At 36.9% G+C, this 21,221-nt stretch overlaps 1 protein-coding gene across 1 annotated transcript in view; it reads left to right on the top strand.

Moving 5' to 3' along the window:
- Positions 1-21,221, top strand: part of LOC123681876 (5-oxoprolinase) — a 106,485-nt gene that overhangs the window by 33,556 nt on the left and 51,708 nt on the right. The window contains exons 15-17 of the mRNA XM_045620215.1: positions 6,849-6,979; positions 9,516-9,609; positions 16,813-17,056. Coding sequence (XP_045476171.1) covers positions 6,849-6,979; positions 9,516-9,609; positions 16,813-17,056 — 469 coding nt within the window. The remainder of the gene's footprint in view (positions 1-6,848; positions 6,980-9,515; positions 9,610-16,812; positions 17,057-21,221) is intronic.

Genomic DNA, 21,221 nt, shown 5'->3' with positions numbered 1-21,221 from the left:
CGTTTGAATTTCTACGGAGGGACTGCAGCTCGTTCTCCGTTTAAAACTAATTTAGATGAACTTTTCTACATGTATAAAAGTTTGCGAACGACACAGATTTCAGGGTTACTCGTCTACATGATATAATTGCTCGGTTAGTTGGAAATGACCAACTTTGAGATTTCGTACATTTTAAACGAATAAATATAAATAGAATGTTCGGCTGAAAAGGGTTTTTTGTCTAAAAAAATCTTGGAAATAAGTAGTATCTTGCGAAGTGTTGAAGAATCATAGATTATCGAGGCAGAAGGGATTATGGAGCCCATTTTTGAATGCATGTTTCTGAACAGAGCGCTATTCCATCCAGAATTTTCGATTTGGCCAGCTTCTCAGCCAATTCTCAGAAATCTACGGCTGGGGTTCATCGAATGCTCTCTAATATGATGAGGCCGCTATAAGTGAAAGAACGTGCCGATTCGAAAGTAGTTTCAACGCTTCAAGAACGGTGAAAAAAACGTCGAAAACTAGGTGGAAGAGAGAAGGTTGTCGAAGATGCAGAATTGGAGACATTACTTGATCGAGATTCGTGTCAAACGCAACAACATCTGAATTTGGTGGTCTTGAACTAGATAAGGCATGTCTCGAGGGACAACCGAACATTGCCTCTTATGGGGATTTTTTTTATATCTACAATTAGAAAATTCATAAATTGAATGAACTCCATTTCTTCGCCCATTTTAATGATTTGTAATCTTGCATCCAGGTTTTTATCACATTCTCCACATTTTGATTAGCTCTTTCACTAGACGTCTCTGTCGATTTAATGCGAACTGCTTATTGGTAGTGAGGTGGCACTAACGGATCTTAGATTTTTCCAGGAGGGATAAAATCTGAGAAATGCCACCTCCTACCAAAAAATGAACCGATCTCATCATTATAACATGTTGGGACTTCGAACATGACTTATATACGGGGTGTCCTATATCAAAAAAAAAAATTCAGAACGATATCTCATGAAATATCAGTTTGCAGAAAATTGAATTAACGTCATTGAATTTTGAAATGAAAAATTTACAACAGAAAAAAGTTGTAACTTTGTAACGGTGATAGCTATGATTTTTGCCAATGAGTTTCTCATGTAAATTGACCCTCAGACACTGACATTAGTTTGCGTCTATCTGGTCTAATGCAAATAATGAAGTGAAAACACTTACTGAGAATCTTTACAATATTCTCGCCGATAAATCGAATTAAACATCACAAATTCAACTAGTTATGACCGAAATTTAAAACAACGTATGTCTTCTCGCTGAAATTCTAGATTGAATCTTCCAGAAGATTCTTTCAGTCCTTCCCTCTAGCTACGTACACATCACGTAGACCCTTCATCGCTCACCAATCATAGACGATGAATAGATAAAATATCGTATTTCTGCAAATTCCAGTAGCGTACATGAATAAGGGTGCAAAATCGTTGCAAACTAACCATTATTGGCTTGTGTAAGTACAATATGTCTTCAATCAAACTGTTTATCGTAGACATTTTCGTGGTTCAAACTGATTACATGTTCTGATTTCAGAATATACAGGGTATACACTTTTAAAACGGCCTAACTTCAAGGGGAGATTATGCAATTTCCATGACAATTATCTCACTATCCACTCGAAAAAAGCTCTGAAATAGGGCAAAGGAAAGTTTGATTATTTTCGTCTTTTTCATTGGTATCACGTTAGCCATGATATTACAACAGAAGGAAAGTAGATAGCACAAAACTTGATATGTCGTTCGAAAGCCTGCAAAATGGAGAAGTTTTCACTGCAAAGAGAACATATGCTCATTTATAGTTTTTCATTCATAAAACGATTGGAAAAATACGAATTATTTCGCTGTCTTCAGAATATTTATATTCATCACTTCAACATACTCGTCAGTAAAATTCTTTTGCCATTCATGACTCATAATAAGGCAAATTTAATGCTTTTTCGGAATATATTATCAAATTCGATGATGATGCTGAAATGGATAAGATATAATTGGTTTTTATGGAAAAAAAATACAAATTCTGTGAACTCAAAAAATGTTAAATTGAAGAATAACCACCAACATTTCGACCATATGTTATATGACATTTTTTGTTGCAAATTACTTGTATAATCTCCCCTTGAAGTTAGGCCGTTTCAAAAGTGTACACCCTGTATATTTTTTCCTCCAAAACATGCGAACACCGATCCGTGATCGGTTTTCACGAAGTTTGAAGTTGAACAATTTTTTTTTCATCAGGGCGACGTGCCTACCAAGTATTAAACTTTTTCATGAAGAACGACGTATTCTATCGTAGACGCTACGCCACGATGGAAATGCGGAAATTCCGCAACCAAATTTTCCGTTCTCGGCGTGACAATCGCAATATCCAGAACAAACTGAACAGATCAATTAAAAAGTTTCATTGACATTCTCGTGCTTCCGATAATCCCGGTTTTTCCGGTGCGATGCCCGGGGGCAGTCGTCGGGATAGGTGGCGTGGCGGCGGGGGGTTCCGTCTTTTTTTTCCGCCGGAAATGATGAATTGGGTGTTCCAGTGTGGGTCGGAAAGTTTTTAACGCCGTCGTACCCCAATTTATTTAGGGACGGTTTGGCGGGTCCGGTGAAGTGGAGGGCGGAGTGAAATGAAGGGTTATTATGAAAAAAGGAAACGATAATGATAATGAGGATCTGTTTTTACTTCTTGATCAAGTACCCGATTGGTGAATTTTTGATCATGAAATGTTGGCGTGTGTGGTATTCTTTAGCTCCACTTGGGAATAACAGTTGGGGTGCCAAGTTATTTCAATATACTATAAGATACCGAGAGAGTCAAAAATGCGCCAAAGTGCCAAAAAAACTGAAACAAATACCGAACATTTCTTTATTAAACAGAGTTTATTATAATGTATCGGGATATTTAGATGAGGATATATGTTATTGTAGGATTTCACATATGCCTACTTATGCGTTTCGTCCCTGGCACACACACCGGACTCATCAGTGTGACTTTGGTATATTTGTGTGTGCCGTGTCACAGACGCTTGGGGAATTTATTATTATCGGGAGCCGCCGGGATTCGAACCCGGGACCTTGTCGCATCTCGGTACGTGAGTCTACCTCTTAACCTCTAGGCTACCGAATGCTGTGTATATAGTTGCTATGTGGAGCTTTATGACGAGCCGCCACATGACTCCCTCCCCAGTGACGGAGGAACGAAACTTATGCGTGTTACGAGGTCATCGGTGCAGCTGGGTGATTGCCGCCTAATCAGAGCTGCACCTCGCAGGCATCGTACGGACGGTGAATGCCGCCTATTCACGTCCGGCATACCGCGGCAGACCAAGGAGCACGTATTGCACGTCATGGGAATGGGCGTCTAGAGTTCCGTTTGGAAATTGCAGATATAAGGGAGCTACGCATCGACCTTCTGCTTTCCAGGACACATCGTTTAGATGGCCATTCCCATCACGTCGGGCTTGCTTGCTGTGACGACGGAAACACGAGGCTCGGCGTGCCATCGGCTCTAGTGTCCGATGGACACCCCAGTAGCCGTAACGTTGTGCGGGGCAGTGAGTCGCCTCTGCGCTCCAACGCCGCAGTTTTCCGCCATCACGTCGGGGTCACCAGTTTTGGGACAGCGTGACGACTTGGTCGATGCTGGGGTTTAATCAGGCCTCAATCTGATTAACCTCGGGACAACTGTAACAGGACATGTGCTAACTAGGCCTCTATCTGCCTACTCCTAGTTAGCGGGGAAAAAATAAAAATAAAACAGTAAAATAAAAAATATGTAAACAGATATAATATACGACACAAGTGCTACATGAAGTATGTTGATATTTGACTGAGAATCTTTGGCTTATCTCCGTTTAAGATGTGTACTTCGAGGCTTAAATAGATTGTTGCGCCCTCTGTTGGGGGAAGCGTTAACCTGGTTGGCGGCGCCACCATGATGGTAACGCAGGAATCTGTAATCCCCACATTATCACATCAGCTATTTTAAGCTACTGTTATTATCTCAGGCAGTACGTCGACCGTCGCGTTTCGAAGAATTTCTCCGACCAATGCATTTCAATGAGGCATTTTTTTAGCAATCGTGTAGCTGGACTGATAGGGTTAGGTCAGAACGGCGTCGTTCAGTTGAGCGTCCAGTGTTGTGAGAGTGAAGCGAATAGTTCAAAGAAAACTAGAAAAATGAATGGGAAATTCTTAAGGTACGGTTTCCCGGGGCTCGGGCACTCCGCCGACCGTCGCGTTTGTGGACTTCATCACTACCAATCGCAATTCTAGCAATTTAGTAGCTGGGCGGAGCCTGAACGCTAAGCTGATAGCCCCGGCTCGACCGTTATAATTTGATGTGGTCAGGTCAAAGCGGTTTCGTACAGTAAGGCCCGGTGCACACATCCGACTTTTGCAGTTGCGACACCGTTGCTGTGTCGTACTTGCGGGCTCTGATACAAAGAATCAAATGGGAGCATGCACACTACCCGCCGTGCCGTTGCGGCGTCGTAACTGCCATCATGCGGGCTGTGGTACAAAGAATTAAATGGGAGCATGTACACTACCGTACAACACCGCAAAGGCGTCGCAACTGCAAAAGTCGGATGTGTGCACCGGGCCTAAGTGGTAGTTAGGCTTTTCTCATTGTAGATTGCTAGAGCGATTTGTAATAATTGTAGGGCCAGTTGCACCATTTGCCTAAACATTGATTAAAATTTAAACATTGATTAATTTCTGATTTCTTTTGAGAAATCATAGAGTAATCAACGTTAAATTTTTAATCAATGTTAAGGCAAATGGTGCAACTGGCCCTTAGAATAATTGAACTTCGAAGGATGTAAGTCGCTGGAACACACTGTATAATTGACCAAATATAACAACGCTTTTAATAGTATTTCATATTAATGTTCACATCCTTATTGCTCAGAATAGTGATGATGTCGAAAAACAAATTCTCATGGAACTGCTCACGTAACAACCAGAAGGTACACAAGATTACCGCACGTTATCCTGGATAGGATAAAGTTTGAATTGTTGAACAATGGAAAACAAATTAGAGTTTTCATAGGTATATCAAAAATTCAGCCAATTTCACTGGAGGCTACTTTCCATAATAAAATGTGGGGTATTCTTGTGTATCTTCTGGTTGTTACGTAAACAGTTCCATGAGAATTTGTCTTTCGAATATTCGGTGCATATTATACATGCCTAAATATGCCTCTTGGGAGGTAATAGTTTCTACGAGTCCAAAAACAGCTTACTACTGTTTTGAAATTTTCATAATGAAAAAGTTTAAAAATATCAAATGTTTGATTTCAAGGATCGAATTAATTTTCTCCTTTGAACCAGAAGAAATTAATGGAAATATTTCGAGTTCACAATGGACCCTACATTATGCTTAGGGTTGAAGTAATATGACTCTTGTACCCGAATTTCTATTTGCGTTTAATATTCAAATGACGATTACGTGAAATAAATTTTATTTGTTTCTCATTTGTAAACGTCAGTTTCCAAAAACACAATATTAATCAAGAAAGTTTATTTTATCAAGTCACTAACTTGTAAAACTGACAGTTAACTTGCAAAATTTTTACAAGTTAGTAGTATTATTTACATTAGAAAATTTTATTTTATCGTCATATATGTTGCACTTTCCATGTCGGTATGTCAAAAAAAATCTTAGGCTTTCTGTTCCAGGAGGCCGAAGATTTACATATTTTCTATATAACATGAAAGGCTTGAAGCTGCAGCCATCATCGGTTATGGTGATTCTTCTTGTTGTTAAATTTTTTGTTTGCCGCAATGTCACAATAACGTATTTTCCCATATCTTCTACATCATTCATGTTTAAGGAAAGAATTTCGTCACATCGACAACATCCAAAAATCCCAAATATTGTTACAATTTTCGCCAGCAACCACTGGTCATCAGGAGCATGTAAACGAAATTGTTCAGCCTCTTCTTTACTTAATACCTTGGCCTTTTTTGGCGTATAACGATCATTTTTTCGTTTCAGAAACGCTATTACCTTTTGAAATCTGCAAATGACAGCTAAATGTCATATTTTTCAATAATTTTTTTAAGGAAAACAAACCTGCGAACAGGGGCATTTCCTTTCATTTCCAAGCAGCTTTTCAGCATAGACCATTTTGCCCATAAAGTATTAGGGCTGAATCTAGCTGATAGTTGATTCAAGTAGACCAACAAAACATCTTCAGTTACCCCAATCACACTATTTTTGTTTTGCCACTTTTTGAAGTCGTCGTATTCTCGCTCGTACCTTGAAGCTGATTTTGCAGGTAATAAACTTGAAGCTACACTACTGGCTGCCTCGATAATTTCTTTTGGTACATTCATTCTCGCTTTCGCCAAAACAAATGTAAAGAAAAATAAACAGACATGTTCATGGCAACGCTTCCATAGCTTACATAGACATGTCTATGATAGCTTACGACATTTGAGACAAATTATTGAGATTTTTTTGGAATTTATCTAACCTTTTTACAAATGAGAAACAAATAAAATATAAAACAATACACGCAAGGTAACGGATTTACTGGCTCAAGGAGGTAACTGACTCGCCTGCGGCTCGTCAATTATATCCTCCATTCGCCAGTAAAAACCCTCTTACCTTGCTAGTAATGTTATATACTATTTCAGAGGAATTACGTTGTACATTCACATTAAAATGATGATATTTGTAATATGTAGTCGTGGTATGTGAGATCCTATATGCTTGGTTCTTTTGTTCTCATTACTCATATTTGTTTGAACTTATGCAAGTGAATCAAGTGAATGAAGTGAGGAGAGGATATGGGATAATTAAAATTATATTTAATTACAGGGTTGTCTCAATCCTGTGAAAGTTATAATCCCACATGGATGTATACTGAATCCTAGTGAAGATGCTGCAGTAGTCGGGGGAAACGTTTTGACTTCTCAGAGGGTTGTGGATGTTGTACTGAAAGCATTTAGGTGAGTATGAGATATGACACGAGTTTTATGATATATTTATGTGCTGGACACAATGATTTACAAAAGAAGGTCAGAACATGTTATTGTTTGCGGTATCAGAACAATAGTGACGTGTTTACTATGAAAGCTTGGGTAGCACAGTGTCTCCAAAAAACTCAAAAATAACAAATGCATTCATAAGTAGGAAGTGTAAGAATAATCAGAATGATCTTGATTTTGCTCTTCATGTCTTCCTTCCTTTGAAATGAAGTGGGCGAATGCGATTCTTGTTCGATCCTGAAGATAGTGTTGGGACATTATAGGTTACTCTGCTTGAAATGCATTTTAAGGGGTATCTTTCTTCAGCTTACGCATGCCTCATTACTTGAATTCAGCTCGTCACTTGTCGGACATGAAATGTAGGCATTTGGTAATAGATTTCTATTACAAGGGTTGCCTTTTATATTTCGGTATTATAGAACAAAAACAAATATTAATCATCGAAAATAGCTTTATTGTTTTTCAAAATATCCCCCATGAAGATCTACATTAAAAAGTCAAAACTTCAAGGCGAGATTCTACATGGGATTTTCAACAAACTGTAGTACTGAAATATAGTTTCCTCACACCGTGAGCATTTTTGAGTCGCCCTCGCTATAGTGATTAGCTCTATCCATCCCATCTGTTTATTCTCGGTTTCATTAGTGCATTTTTCAGTACTATGATGTGTTCATCTTATTAGACGAATGCTTTTCGTCTCTTGGCCTTCTTCTCTGCTCCTTTTATTCTGCCCTTATCGGCAATCAACGCTGAAATATTTTTGTTAAGCTGCTCCATAGTAATTTTCAACCCAAGATGTAAGAAGTGATAAAATTAGGATAATATTTTATCGTGCTTGGACTAAAAATCCACAATAAAAATTTTCTGAGATTAACTTGCTACAATTTTACTAGCAAGACATATGTAATCTTATAATGTAAGTTGTATTGAGAACTACAGAGTTTCAAATATAACTTTTTTGAGAAGAAAATACTAAAATTCTTTCGTTCGTCGCGTCCCCGGTGTTCAGAAATCTGTTCTCTTTTTATGCACTCCAAAGAACATGAATGTGAATTTCAGCTTTTATACTGATTACGTGAATTTGTCAACTTTGAGGGTGTCTGGTCTAAGGGATTCGCATATGCAATAGTGGAAAGCATGTAATTATCCAAATAACATATATGAATTTAAGCTTTTATACCTATGTCGTAATTGGGACACAGTTTCATGCAGATTTATTGAAATTAACTCTTACTCCACTACGTGTATATTTTCAGAATAATATTATATTCATTTATCTAGGCGTACAACTATGCTTCAGCGGTTTCTTCCGAAATTCGAGGCTTTATTGTGAAAAACTGGTCATACATTTATGATTCAATCCATCCAATCCTGTCCATCGCTGGCTATCTTTCTCCCATCTTTCGGGCAGATTACGAATCTCCCGTTGAAGAAACTGGTCATCTTTTGGAACGATCCACGAATCGATCCAATTTTTAACTTCTGCCTGGCCGTGTTCCATTGATCGAAACATTTCAACAATTTCACGTCCTTCGCAATGTATATAATGAACAAGGAACAAGGACAGCCAGTTGGCTGTCCTACTTCCCATTATCCTTGTTTATTATATTGATCGAAAGAAGTGATAGTCCAAGGGAGCAAAGTCTGGAGAATACGATGGGTGGGGTAGGACTTGCCATTTCAACGTTTCCAAGTATGTCTTGACCACTTTAGCAACATGGGGTCGAGCATTATCATGCCGACGTGGAAGGATGGCCGGGATATCTCCATTATCTTGTGCGCTCGGGATTATTTTAATGAACCCATTTTTCGTCTCCAGTCCCAATGCGATCAGAAAATCTTTTCCGTCCTTGCCTTGCAAGCAGCTGTTTACAAGCAAGCAAACGTCGTTCAACATATCTCGGCTTCAACTCGTATGGCTCCCAATTTCCTTGTTTTTGAATCATTCCCATGATTTTCAGGCGTTTTGAAATAGGTTGTTGCGTCACTCCCAATGATTCTGCCAATTATTGTTGCGTTTGACACGAGTCTTGATCAAGCAATGCCTTCAATTCTGCATTTTCGAAAACTTTCTCTCTTCCACCGCCATGCTGGTATTCGATGTCAAAATCACCGTTCTTGAAGCGTCGAAACCACTCTTGGTGCGTTCTTCCACTAATAGGTATTTGAGAACATTCGAAGAGCCTCAGCTGCAAATGTCTTCATATTGAAGCAGAATTTGGCTGGTAAACTGACATGTTTAATCGAGAATAACTTCATGATGCAGATATTTCGATGGCTTATTGTATGACATCTACGATCTATTTATTTTGACTACCACTCACCGCTACAGCCATCTATTGCAAAACGTCGGAAGCAAAGTTGTAGACCTAATAATATTATAGTTAATTTAGACGTTATACCAAACTATTGTGCGCCGTAATTGAAATAGAAATAAAAACTGAATACTTTCCATTCGAATCATTCGATATTAAACTAATCTTTTATATTCGTACAGGGTATGTGCCGCATCCCAGGGCTGCATGAACAACATCACCTTCGGCTGCGAGAAATGGGGTTGTTACGAGACGGTCGCAGGAGGCAGTGGAGCGGTGAGTTGAGTGCGATTGAATTCTTATCAAATTGACTGGATGATGTGATTGTTCTTTTGAAGAATCACACAGGCTGAAGGAATTCCTTTACAGTTTGCAAAGGGGAAACGCGGAGTGATACGCAACACATGTTAAAGGGCAAATAATATAGATTTCAACCTGGTTTGCTGCGATTTAGATGTGAAAGGGAATCAGAGAATATCACTTATTAGGGGAATCAACTACATTAACTTTCAGCTTTGGAAATTGTCATTTTATTCGCGTTATGAAATTTAATCAGAGGTTCTCTCTGTATATAGTTTTATTTTTGTGATATGTAGTAAAATGTTTTTTGTGTTTTGGCCGCTTACTTTAGATTTTGATTGACACTCTTCAAAGTTCATTAGCTTTCTCTATTGAAGTTCTTATATAATAGCCTTGTCAAAGGTGCTTTAAGTTATATTTACAATTGAAAGCATATTTCAAAACATGGTTAAGTCAGCTATGCGACCTATGTGAAGATCCTATTTTAAAAAATGAGACTGAATCAAAATAAGAGGTTTAATTTTGATACTGAAAACAATAATATACTTTGAGAGAAATTATTGGATGATTATTTCATTGTCAGAAGGAAGGTATGCCATTAATAAAGAAAAACGATCACAGCCAAATGGTCACCTCATCTGCGGCTGCAGCGCCATATGCTTTTTATGAAAATTTCCATGACCAATTGGCACGTTTGCTGCTGTATGTTCATTAGAAATCCATAGATCCCAATAAAAACGCCTATAAGTATTAAATCGCAAGATTTCGGTGGCCAATTGTGATCACCTTCGATTCTTCACATCACTAATTTGTTCCAACAGCTCAAATTTTTCCACCAGTTTCCTGCTTGACGGACCAAAAGTGCTTTAGTTTTGCGAAGAGGGACTACAGAATATTCACAATTTTTGTAGTGAATTTTAACAATTTCAGTTGATGAACGGCTTGCCGTTCCATTTTTTTGGGGGCGTAGTTTTCAATCGTCAAATATTGAAAGATAACAGCTGCCCAGATAGCGGGACAATCGAAATCAAAAATTTTTTCTGGAAAAACTATTATTTTTCGTTGATTTACGTCGATAGTACATCTGAATATATTTTTAAGTACCCGAAGGTAGAATTCAATTGTGAAGTGTCCTTCAAAACTATTATAATAGGATGTTTCAATGATTTGTGAATGAGGAAGGGTATTATTGATCCTTTTTTCATGACGGGCTGCCATAAAATTATTTGCTTGGCATGCCAAAACTGCTCCGTTGGCCCTGGGAGTCAGGAGAGTTAACCAACAACTAAGTACTTATAAGTTGAAAGAGAAGAAAAAACTCTCTCTACGTCGACTTCAAATATTCTATTGAATGACTAATTCATGTTTCAATCTCCGAGAGATCATCTTTAGGCCCTACTAATTGAAAAGGAAACAAACAGAGCAATCTACTAAATGGAAAGAAAACAAACTGAGCAATCATCTCTCGGAAATTGGAACATGTAACCATTCATTGAAGTTGAAATAGATAGTTTTTTCTTCCCCTTTTACCCAGTATTACTTCAATAAGAGATGATGCATTACGTAAGTACTTATAGTTTGGGACGCCTCCCTCGGATTTATCGTAGATTTTAAGATCTAAGACTACCACAAACCATCGCGGCAAATGCGATGGCCCCAGCGGGTGTTGACGCAATGTGATTTCTGTCAACGTGAAATTCTTGATTTTTTTTAATTCCATAATGACCAGAACTAAGACCTAAGACATTGTCATTATTGCCTATTTCATTGAGTTTCCTTTGGACCACCTTAGAATCGATAATATGTGTGCTCAATGCTTTTATTGTAGCCTGACTGTCAGACAGAATGTATTGTTATATCACATTCCTGATAGTTTCTTATAGTATATCAAAGTCACTTGAAAGAAAACCGAATATTTCGGTTGTACAAGGGTTGTCCAAGTTTCCAGCAAATCATTTGGGGCCAGGGAATTCATTTTCTGACAGTACTTTCAAGTACACCCCGGTGTGACGATTTGGTTACAATTGGCTGCAGCTACGCACATATATCTCTTCATAATTATCTTTCTTATGATTCGCATAAAGCAGTGCGGTCTCTAGGGGTATTAATGAAATGAGCATTTTTACTCGGTTTCAGTTCGTTTTGTGACTGATGTTTCTTTTTATTTGGGTGAAGTATTTTCGAAGTAACTAGAAGTGGGCCAGAATATTTCTAATATATGAGGGTTTTCCAAATTTCCAAAAATTTTTTAGGGAGCAGGGAATCCATTGTTCTACCACTCTTTTCGAATAAATCACAGTAAAATGCTAGTTGATCGTCTAATGAAATAGTATGTGCCGATTTGGTCACTTTCATTGCTCGAAATAGTTACACATGCTGCCGCGTGGCAATTTGATCGCTCTTATTGGTAGGAGTTATGCTCATCTTCCACATCTCATCAATAGAACCGTTTGATAGTATATTCCAAAACAAGTTGCAGAATGGCTTCTATTCCAACACAAATGCGAAATTCGAAAACGAGCGACGAAAGAGCAAGTTTTCGAACGCAGGAGTGTTGGAATTGCCTTCTGCAACGAGTATTAGACGACATTTCTTCTATTTCAGTCAAGTTTTGTGAAATATTGTCGAAATGAAATGAAAAACTCAGATTATTGGTAGTTGGTGTGACTGTTACGAAAATTGACAGATTACGGAATTTGAATCGTACGTTTCGAATTTCGAAATAATTAATAAATACGCATTAAATTCGTGAATTACGTTTGACGAAATCGATTTAACACCACCAGAATTAAGAGAAATTGCGAATAACGTTGCAAATCATTTCACCTTATCCAAATTATATTATGTTGACAATTATTGACGTTTGTTGAAATTTGATAGGATTGGAAGTCAGTATAGACAACCTCAAAACGAAAAATATAACTGAAAACGATGCTGTTATGAGCTAATTACAGCACTGATTTTAAAACTGTAATGAACTTATACGATACTGCAATACAGAAATATTATTTTCCTACAACTGCTATGAAAAGTAGCGTATTCTTCATAGCTTACTCAATTTCAAAACTATGTATCGCTCATACTGTGGGAAATATTATTTCTCAGGGCACTTTGCCCACACCTCGCTTGGTTGATCAATGAAATTGGGCTTTTGAGTCGTTTCTATGGAAACGCAATAAATTAGTACATACTGTCAACGATGGCCATTTTGATTTGAATCAAATCCATCACTTGAATTATTGATATTGTGCAGTTGTATGAGAAGTATAGTGTGTAATATGTGGAGAATAGTATATTGTGCAACAAGTGGGGAAAGTTCAACTTTTCACGCGAGTGTGGAACACACGAGCGAGAAAAGGACTTTCTCCACATGTTGCACACTATACTTTTCCTACAACTGAACAAATTTCAATAATTCGAGTAATGGACTTGATTCCAACCAAAATGGATTTCGTTGACAGTATGTGCTAATTTATTGCGTTTTCATAGAAACGACTCAAAAGTCCAATTTCATTGGTCTACCAAGCGAGGTGTGGGCAAAGTGCCGTGGGAGAATAATATTTCCCACAGTATGAGCAATACATAGTTTTGAAATTGAGTAAGCTGTGAAGAATACACTACTTTCCATAGCAGTTGTAGAAAAAGTCCTTTTCTCACTCGTGTGTTTGTAAACACTCGCGAGAAAAGTTGGACTTTCCCCACTTGTTGCACAATATACTATTTCAACTCTTTGGATTGAAAAGCGTGCCCCAATGGTTTAAGACTATTTCGGTATGAAATCAAACGAACATCGAGATGAGCGTTTTCATGGAGTAGTTCATGTAGTTCCAGTATTTGGAAGAACTATTCTAGGTTCATTTCCACACATCTTTCGATTGCAAGTATCTCTATACAGGCCAAAACTGTCAGCGCCGGCCCTGGTAGCTAGAAGCGTCAACCAACAACTAAGCACTTATAATTTGGGACTCCTTCTCCGCATTTATCGTAACACATGCACATCTTCAATTTCCGATATCGGGTCTGGGCGTTTTCGGCTGGCATTAAATCTGCCCCCATAAAAAGTGGCGGTTAGTTTCTCGACAACTGTCGAACGGGCGGAGAAATGGCGGCAGATAAGCGACCGATTTTGACGCCAAAACACGCCCGAGATTATTTATAATGGCGCGAAAAACGCTATCGAACCAGGCGCAGCCTTATCACGTCCAGTAATAATATATCAGGTCGTGTTACTCTGACGAATGAGCTCTAGGACCAGGAAAGGAACCCCAGACGACATTTCATCGGAATCCCTCCGAGGGTTATATTTCGGAAGGTAAAGTACACTTTTGCTCAAAATAGATATCTTTCCGTTCGCGTATTATAGGTTCAGCTCTTCGAAGTTATGGTCAATTAATTCTTACATTCCTCTTACTGTATTCTTCTTATGATTTCTGATACTGTTCTGCCCATATGTTGTCCATACTTAATATGAAAATTATTCCATATATTATATCATTGAATGGTAGAGAAACGTATTCTGAATTATAATATTTTATAGGACACAAGAGAATGAGATTCAATATGACTAGAACTTTTTTTCATGTTGGTGAGTGGTACTTACTTATAAATTTCTTTTATGTCCTTGAAAGACTCACTCTTCAACAATATTATAGAGAAAGCATCTGCAAGAAGGGGCAGTTTAATATTTGGACTTTATTAAAAACATTTAGATTGAAAATCAGGCAGTGTGGCGAAACGTTTGCTATTTTATTCATTTGATAATTGAAGTTTATAATCGCGTTATAAATGAACTGAATTAATGGAAGAGGTTTGACCTACTTCAGCTTGTTGAATTTTTTTCTATTCATAAATTCAAACTTACTTGAATTTTCTTGCGAAGTGAACTTAAATCAAATATAATGATTTTTGATAATAACCATGATTCAAATTGCTGAAAATTTCAAAGAGAGCTACATTATCGAATGAAGGCTCAAGATCGAATTTATTAGAAAATTCAGGAGGAGGCCTATGTCTAGAAGTGGATGGACAGGCTGTTGAAAAAGAAAAAGAAGAGTTCATTATTCTCTCAAAATATCATTTCCACCGAATCTATAGTTTCTGTCAAATATTGAGATTGATTTTTTTCTTAAAAATCGAATTATTTTCATCTAATGATTTCGAAACTTGCTACGGTTATACAATAAAAATTGATAGAGATTAATAGACGACATTTCGATAACTCAATTTGACATTTCATAAATTGTAATCAATTATTCATAATTGAATATTTTGTTGGTTTATAGTATCTCAATAATCTCAACGAACAATTGATTAAAATTCATGAAATGTCAAATTCAGTTCTAGAAACATCCAATTCTAGTTTCTTTCTTTGTTTTCCGTAAGTCACAGAGTACTCCACTCAAGTTCATCCTCGATAACTCTTAAAGTTTTCATTTTAAGTACAGGGTTTGCTCAAGGAACCACCCTCTTTATTATACTTCGAATCGACTAAAATCAAAAAAAATATTAAGGTTGTAACTCATGAACCGCTGGGTTTATATCCAAGTTATGATATTTGCTCAAATTGTTACGCCACAGAAATAATAAGCTATAACATACAAGAAGCACAATATATTATGTTGAATGATGTATTTGAAAAATTCGGTTTAAAAATAATCATATCGAAGACTAAATACATAACAATCCTGGTATTGAGTAGCCCTCTAAAGATTTACAACATTGACTTAGAACAAGTGCATTTGTACAAATATTTGGGTTATGAAATTGGCCTCAGCAGAAATAACCAGACCCATGAAATCAACGAAGAATAGGTTTGTAAATTGTCATGGGCGGCGTTCGGTAGACTCAGACATATACAAAGAAATGTGCTTAAAGAGGAAGGTATTCAATCAGTGTGTTTTGCCTGTTCTCACGTATGGAGCTGAGACACTTACATTGACCAACAAAACAACATCTGCAGAATTCATGTGATGCAACGTAGAATAGAAGAGTCAATGCTGGGAGTTACTCTCAGAGATAGAATACCAAACTGAACAATAAGGAACCGAACAGGAGTAAGGGACGCAGTGGAGGTTATTTTGCAGCCCAAACGGAACTGGGCTGTACATGTGGCTAGAATGAGCGATGAAAGATGGACAAAAAGACTTCTGGAGTAGAGACCAAGATATGAGGCTTACAAGAGTAGAGGACAACCTCCTTGTCGGTGGACAGATGACAATGAAAGAGTGGCTGGAAACTGGATTCAGATGGCAAAAGATCGAACAAGATGGCTACAGTTGAAGGAGGCTTTCGTTCAGCAGTGGACGGGATAAGCTTGATGATGAATAATAATATACTGATATACTGATGATGAATAATAATATAATGATGATGCAATAATATACTGCATGTGCTCTTTGAAATAAGAAAGTAGTATAATATGCATTATAATAAGTTTTCCATAAACGTCTAATTGGCCAACGCGATAAACCACCCTGTATTTATTTCATTTAGTTTCACATCATTTGAACTACATTCTTTTTTATTTTTTCCAGTATTTTTCGCATATTGAAAGCCCAATCTTTCAAAATTAATGCAATCATTTCAGTGAAAATTTATTCATTCAGTGTATAGTTTCTATCATTACAAAAGTAAGAAATTGTTTCTTTTCTCTGTTCTTATACTTTTTTATTTCTACTGTATTATGAGTATTTTTATCTACCCTTTCGTCGATTGCATTGAATGTAAATCTACGATTTTACCCATTTTTGAAAAATTATTGATGAATGTCTGAATGTTCTGTGATACTACGGAGATGGAAATATTTAAGATTTCCAATACGAAAAGGTACTCTATGTAGAATCAGATATTATCGAAATTATAAAAGGTAATTTAACTTAATTGAACGTTCTGATTACTCAAAAATTACACAAAAAAAATAATCGTAGCATAATATTATGGCTATATGGTTATACAGTTTCATAAGAAATGATAACATGAGTTTCCGAATTTCGCTTTCAATCTCCGAATAGAGAAATAAATCTATCACGTCATCCAGCCTGTTGTACTCAAGCAGTATGATGGAAAATAAGATCGTTAGTCTACTAGACCCAACTTCTCTGGAAGCTGACATTCTTATAATGTTCCTCTAATAGCATAAGTGTTTTGTCGATTTTTTCGCTAATCTCATCACTTTCAAAGGGCCCGACATGGAATGGCTGTTCCGGAGTGCACACCCACATGACCAACACCAGGATAACCGACATCGAAATCTTGGAGAAACGGTATCCCGTCTTCGTCCGCAAGTTCACCCTGAGAAAGGGCAGCGGAGGGGCTGGAAAATTCAGAGGCGGCGATGGTGTCGAGAGGGAGATCCTGTTCCGTTCCCGAATAATACTGTCTGTATTGACCGAAAGGAGAGTGCTGCAGCCATACGGCATGGAAGGTAAGTTTCAACATTTTTTTATCACCTTCGAACAATAATTCAATTGTTATACTAACTAGTGTTATGGATTTTTTTTAATCAAATATTTATAGTCCGTAAAAAAACATATCACATCACTTGAATCAAGTTATCAAATATTAAATCCGAAAATATAGAAATAGTAGTCGTCATATGAAAACATTGAAAGTTATCAGATTGAAGATTAAGGTTATCTCCAGAAACATAGAGAAATATATACCACAGAAGAGGATTGGCTGGTTAAAAATTCGAAGATTGTTTGAAAATTAAAGATTTTAAGATAAGTAATTTTAAATTTAATTAGGTATTAGAGTTGACAGTTTAATTTCGAATTTTTCATTTTTAATTAAATTTCTCTAATTTCCCAAATTGAGATTTTGAACCATAGGAGCAGTCATTTTGTTATTGGGTCGAAAAATCAAATTTTGAATTGCATATTTTATTCAAAAATAAAAAATAATATAGACGATCCATAGCAATTGGCACCCAACGTGGGGCTAATAATATTTTTATTTCAGCTTTGTTTTGAAAAAGCAATATATTTTTTGTCGACTATAAATATATTATTGAAAAAAAACAATAACACTAGTTGCTGAAGAATTATAATACATTAGGTGAATATCAGGCACATGAGGCATCAATGAATATTTCAAAGTATAAATAAAAAAATTAGGGAAGAACTGACGTGTAGTGAGGAGCTTTTAAGAGGGATTACCATCACGTGATTCTTCGTGTATCAGTCAAACTTTGGTAGTCATTCATTTCACCTCTGACGCACCTGCGATAACGAAACTTTGTACGGTGTATGAAGTTCTATCGTGCGTTCATTTGAATTCGTGGTCAAGTAAGACGTGATGAAGTTAGAGGTGATTTTCTGGGATTACAAGTACCGCTCAGTTTGCTTGTACCATTTAGTTTCCAAATTCGAAGTATGTGAACCAATGTTAGTAATGTGGTACAAGATAGGTGCTACTTGTAATCACAGAAAATTCACTTTAATTTCTCCAAAGCACTTTTTACCACGAATATAAATGAACGCTCGTTAAATTGACTTCGTCTCTTTCTTTTTTCAAAACAAATAAGTAGAGGGCAGCACTGTACGACGACTTTACGAAATTATGATTTCACGTATTCTGTAATGATTTAATGAATTTTGGTAGGTTTTTTTTTCACGAATATTTCCTCTCTTCCAAGTAGATTATGGTTCAAGGAAATTATGGTAAAACCCCATGAATAAATGATTTGTAAGAAGAAATATCTCTTATTTCGTTTTGAACCGCGCAACCACGTGATAGTGTTCCCTCCTAAGCGCTCATTCATTTATACGTCATTTGTATCCTTGGAGACCACTCAACTGTATGAATGTAAATATGTTCCTCAAGAGATGAATAACGCGCATAACTAAACAAGGGCTCGAAAGCTCTTTACTGCTTTTCTCGTTTTTTCCGATATTTTCCTTGATTTTCTTTGATTCTGATGATACGATCAACACTAAATTTTGAATTGAGCTCCAAAATGTTATTTTCCTACAACTGCTATGAAAAGCAGCGTATTCCAAAACTATGTATTGCTCATACTGTGGGAAATATTATTCCCCACGGCACTTTGCCCACACCTCGCTTGGTAGACCAATGAAATTGGACATTTGAGTCGTTTCTATAGAAACGCACTAAAATAGGACATACTGTCAACGAAGGCCATTTTGATTTGTATCAAGTCCATTACTTGAATTATTGAAATGTGCAGTGGTAGGAAAAGTAAAGTGTGCAACATGTGGAGAATAGTTATTTATAATACAAGTGCAGAAGGCATTGATATTCTTCCACGAGTTCAAAATTCAAAAACGAGCCACGAAGTGGCGAGTTTTTGAATGAACGAGTGGTAGAATGAACCTTCTGTACGAGTATTATACATTATTTTCTCTAATTCATTGCATATTTATCGAAATTAATGAAATATTTCAATAAATATCATTTAGTGATTTTTGCATTGAAAAATGTTGGTTGGCATAACTGATTCCTTCAAGGCAAATTGATGAAGTGACAGCTAAAGCCGTGGCGGAAAGTTCGGAATACCAACATATAATAATGAAATATAACCATGAAAACTGTGCGTTTCTGATATATTCTCGCACGATTTTGTTCTACAAGATGTGGAAGAATGAACGGAATAACCACAGAATTAGAGAAAGTCATTTTCTCGCTCGCCTTTCAGGCTCGTGCCACAAACTTCCACACTCGCGAGAAAAGTTGGACTTTCCCTACTTGTTGCACAATATACTATTAATATTCACTCTTGCTTGATTTTTCTTCGGTTCTGATCACGATATCAACACGAAGCTTAAAATTCATTAATATTAATATATTGAATTTTTCTGAAAAGTTTGAGAACTTTAAATTATAATACAGGACAGAAATATTTCTGGAATGAATTTTTTGTTATCAAAATCTGGTAGATCATTTAAGAGCATTTATTAGCATTAATTTATTGAAACTTCACATAGTCCACTCGATCAGTCGAATTTTCGACTGATTTTTCCAATAAATCTGGCTGTATGGCGTCAATGGTGGCTTGAATATTGGCTTCCAATACTTCAGAAGCTTGTTGGTATAAACTAATGACTCAACATAGTCCCATAAAAAGTGATCTCGAGGTCACACGAACGTGAGGGCCACAGAACTAATTCTGGAAATAAAATTGCCACCAAATTGGTTTTGCAATGAATTGATGGTTAAGCGCACTATATGGCAAGCCGCGCCGTCTTTTAGAACCAAGTGCCGTCGATTTTTAGCTGATTAAATTTGGAAACAAAAAATTAGCACACTTTGTACCTTTTTACTTAAGATGTTTCTTCTTTGAGATTTTTGACTGATCGAACTTATATCGGGTTTTCCAATAGGGACTTGACAACTTTGAATTCAATTTGTAAACGTACCCTTTCACTAATCATCGAACTGTTACTGCCAATTTATTCAGTAAACTTAACATTTTCATCATGGTAAAGAACACGAACGAACAACGTCTGCAAATTTTAAAAATTTACTACAGAAGTTCGGAGTCGGTGACCGCTACTTTAAGAGCGTTGACCCCGATTTTCAGTCGTAATTCTCGCCCTAGTAGACAGGCAGTAACACGTTTAGTGCAAAAATTTGAGTCTACATATTCGTTGTGTGATGTCGCTTTGCCAGTGAGACAACGGGTAGGTCGAATTGTCGAAAATATCGCTGCCGTTGAAACGTCCGTAGAAAATGATCCAAATCAGTCAATTCCACGGCGTTCTCAAGAGTTGGGCATCACCTAGACCACTTTATGGCGAATTTTGTATAAGGATCTTGGTTCAAGTTCAAGTTCAAGCTGACTCAAGAATTGAAGCCAATGGACCATTTGAAGCGACGGCGACGTACGTTCTCCGATTGGGCTCTGGAAAAGATGCGCCAAGATGATCAATTTAATCGCAAAATCGATTGGCCGCCTCGTTCGTGCGATTTAACGCCTTTAGGCCCAGTTTCACCAAACAGCACTTGATCCCAGATTGATTAAACCCCGTTTGTTACTAAAGCAGGCTTAACAGTGTTTTCTGTTTCACCGTGCATCAACCCGTCCGAAGATGATCGCGATTAACCGAATCGCGATTAAATAGTCAAACCATTTGGCAACGTTGTGAACAAAAAGTTATATAGAGTTCTGTATCGTATTAGCAGTGATGGCCACCATTGGCGCTAGGTGTCAGGTGTCATTCATTCATAACTCATAACATTTCAAAACATTTGTCATCTTGTAAACAAAAAACAAAGTTAATTTTTGCCGAAAATGTCGAGTGATGTGCTTCGAAATGTCGGAAACTTGCAGAAGTTAAAAAGAAATTATCCCATTTCACAAAACCACACATTCTGAAAAAAAAAACTATATAAGTAATTCTATAAACTTATTCATTTTTATTAACAAGTTTAACTGCTTCTTGAATAATATTTACATCAAAAATATCAATAAATTATTCTTTGCAATAAATTTCATAAAACACAATAACAAAGTTTACGTGTATTTTAAATGGGAAATATTGAGCCTATACATATACTCATATTTTGATAAAATTGACCCAAAAATTAGAAATTTCCGGAAAAATAATTACATAGACAAGAGTTCCATA

The sequence above is a fragment of the Harmonia axyridis genome, chromosome 1 (assembly GCF_914767665.1).
Source record: "Harmonia axyridis chromosome 1, icHarAxyr1.1, whole genome shotgun sequence".
Lineage (NCBI taxonomy): Eukaryota > Metazoa > Arthropoda > Insecta > Coleoptera > Coccinellidae > Harmonia > Harmonia axyridis.
The sequence above is the reverse complement of the archived record's forward strand: the minus strand, read 5'-3'. Positions and strand labels throughout refer to the sequence as shown.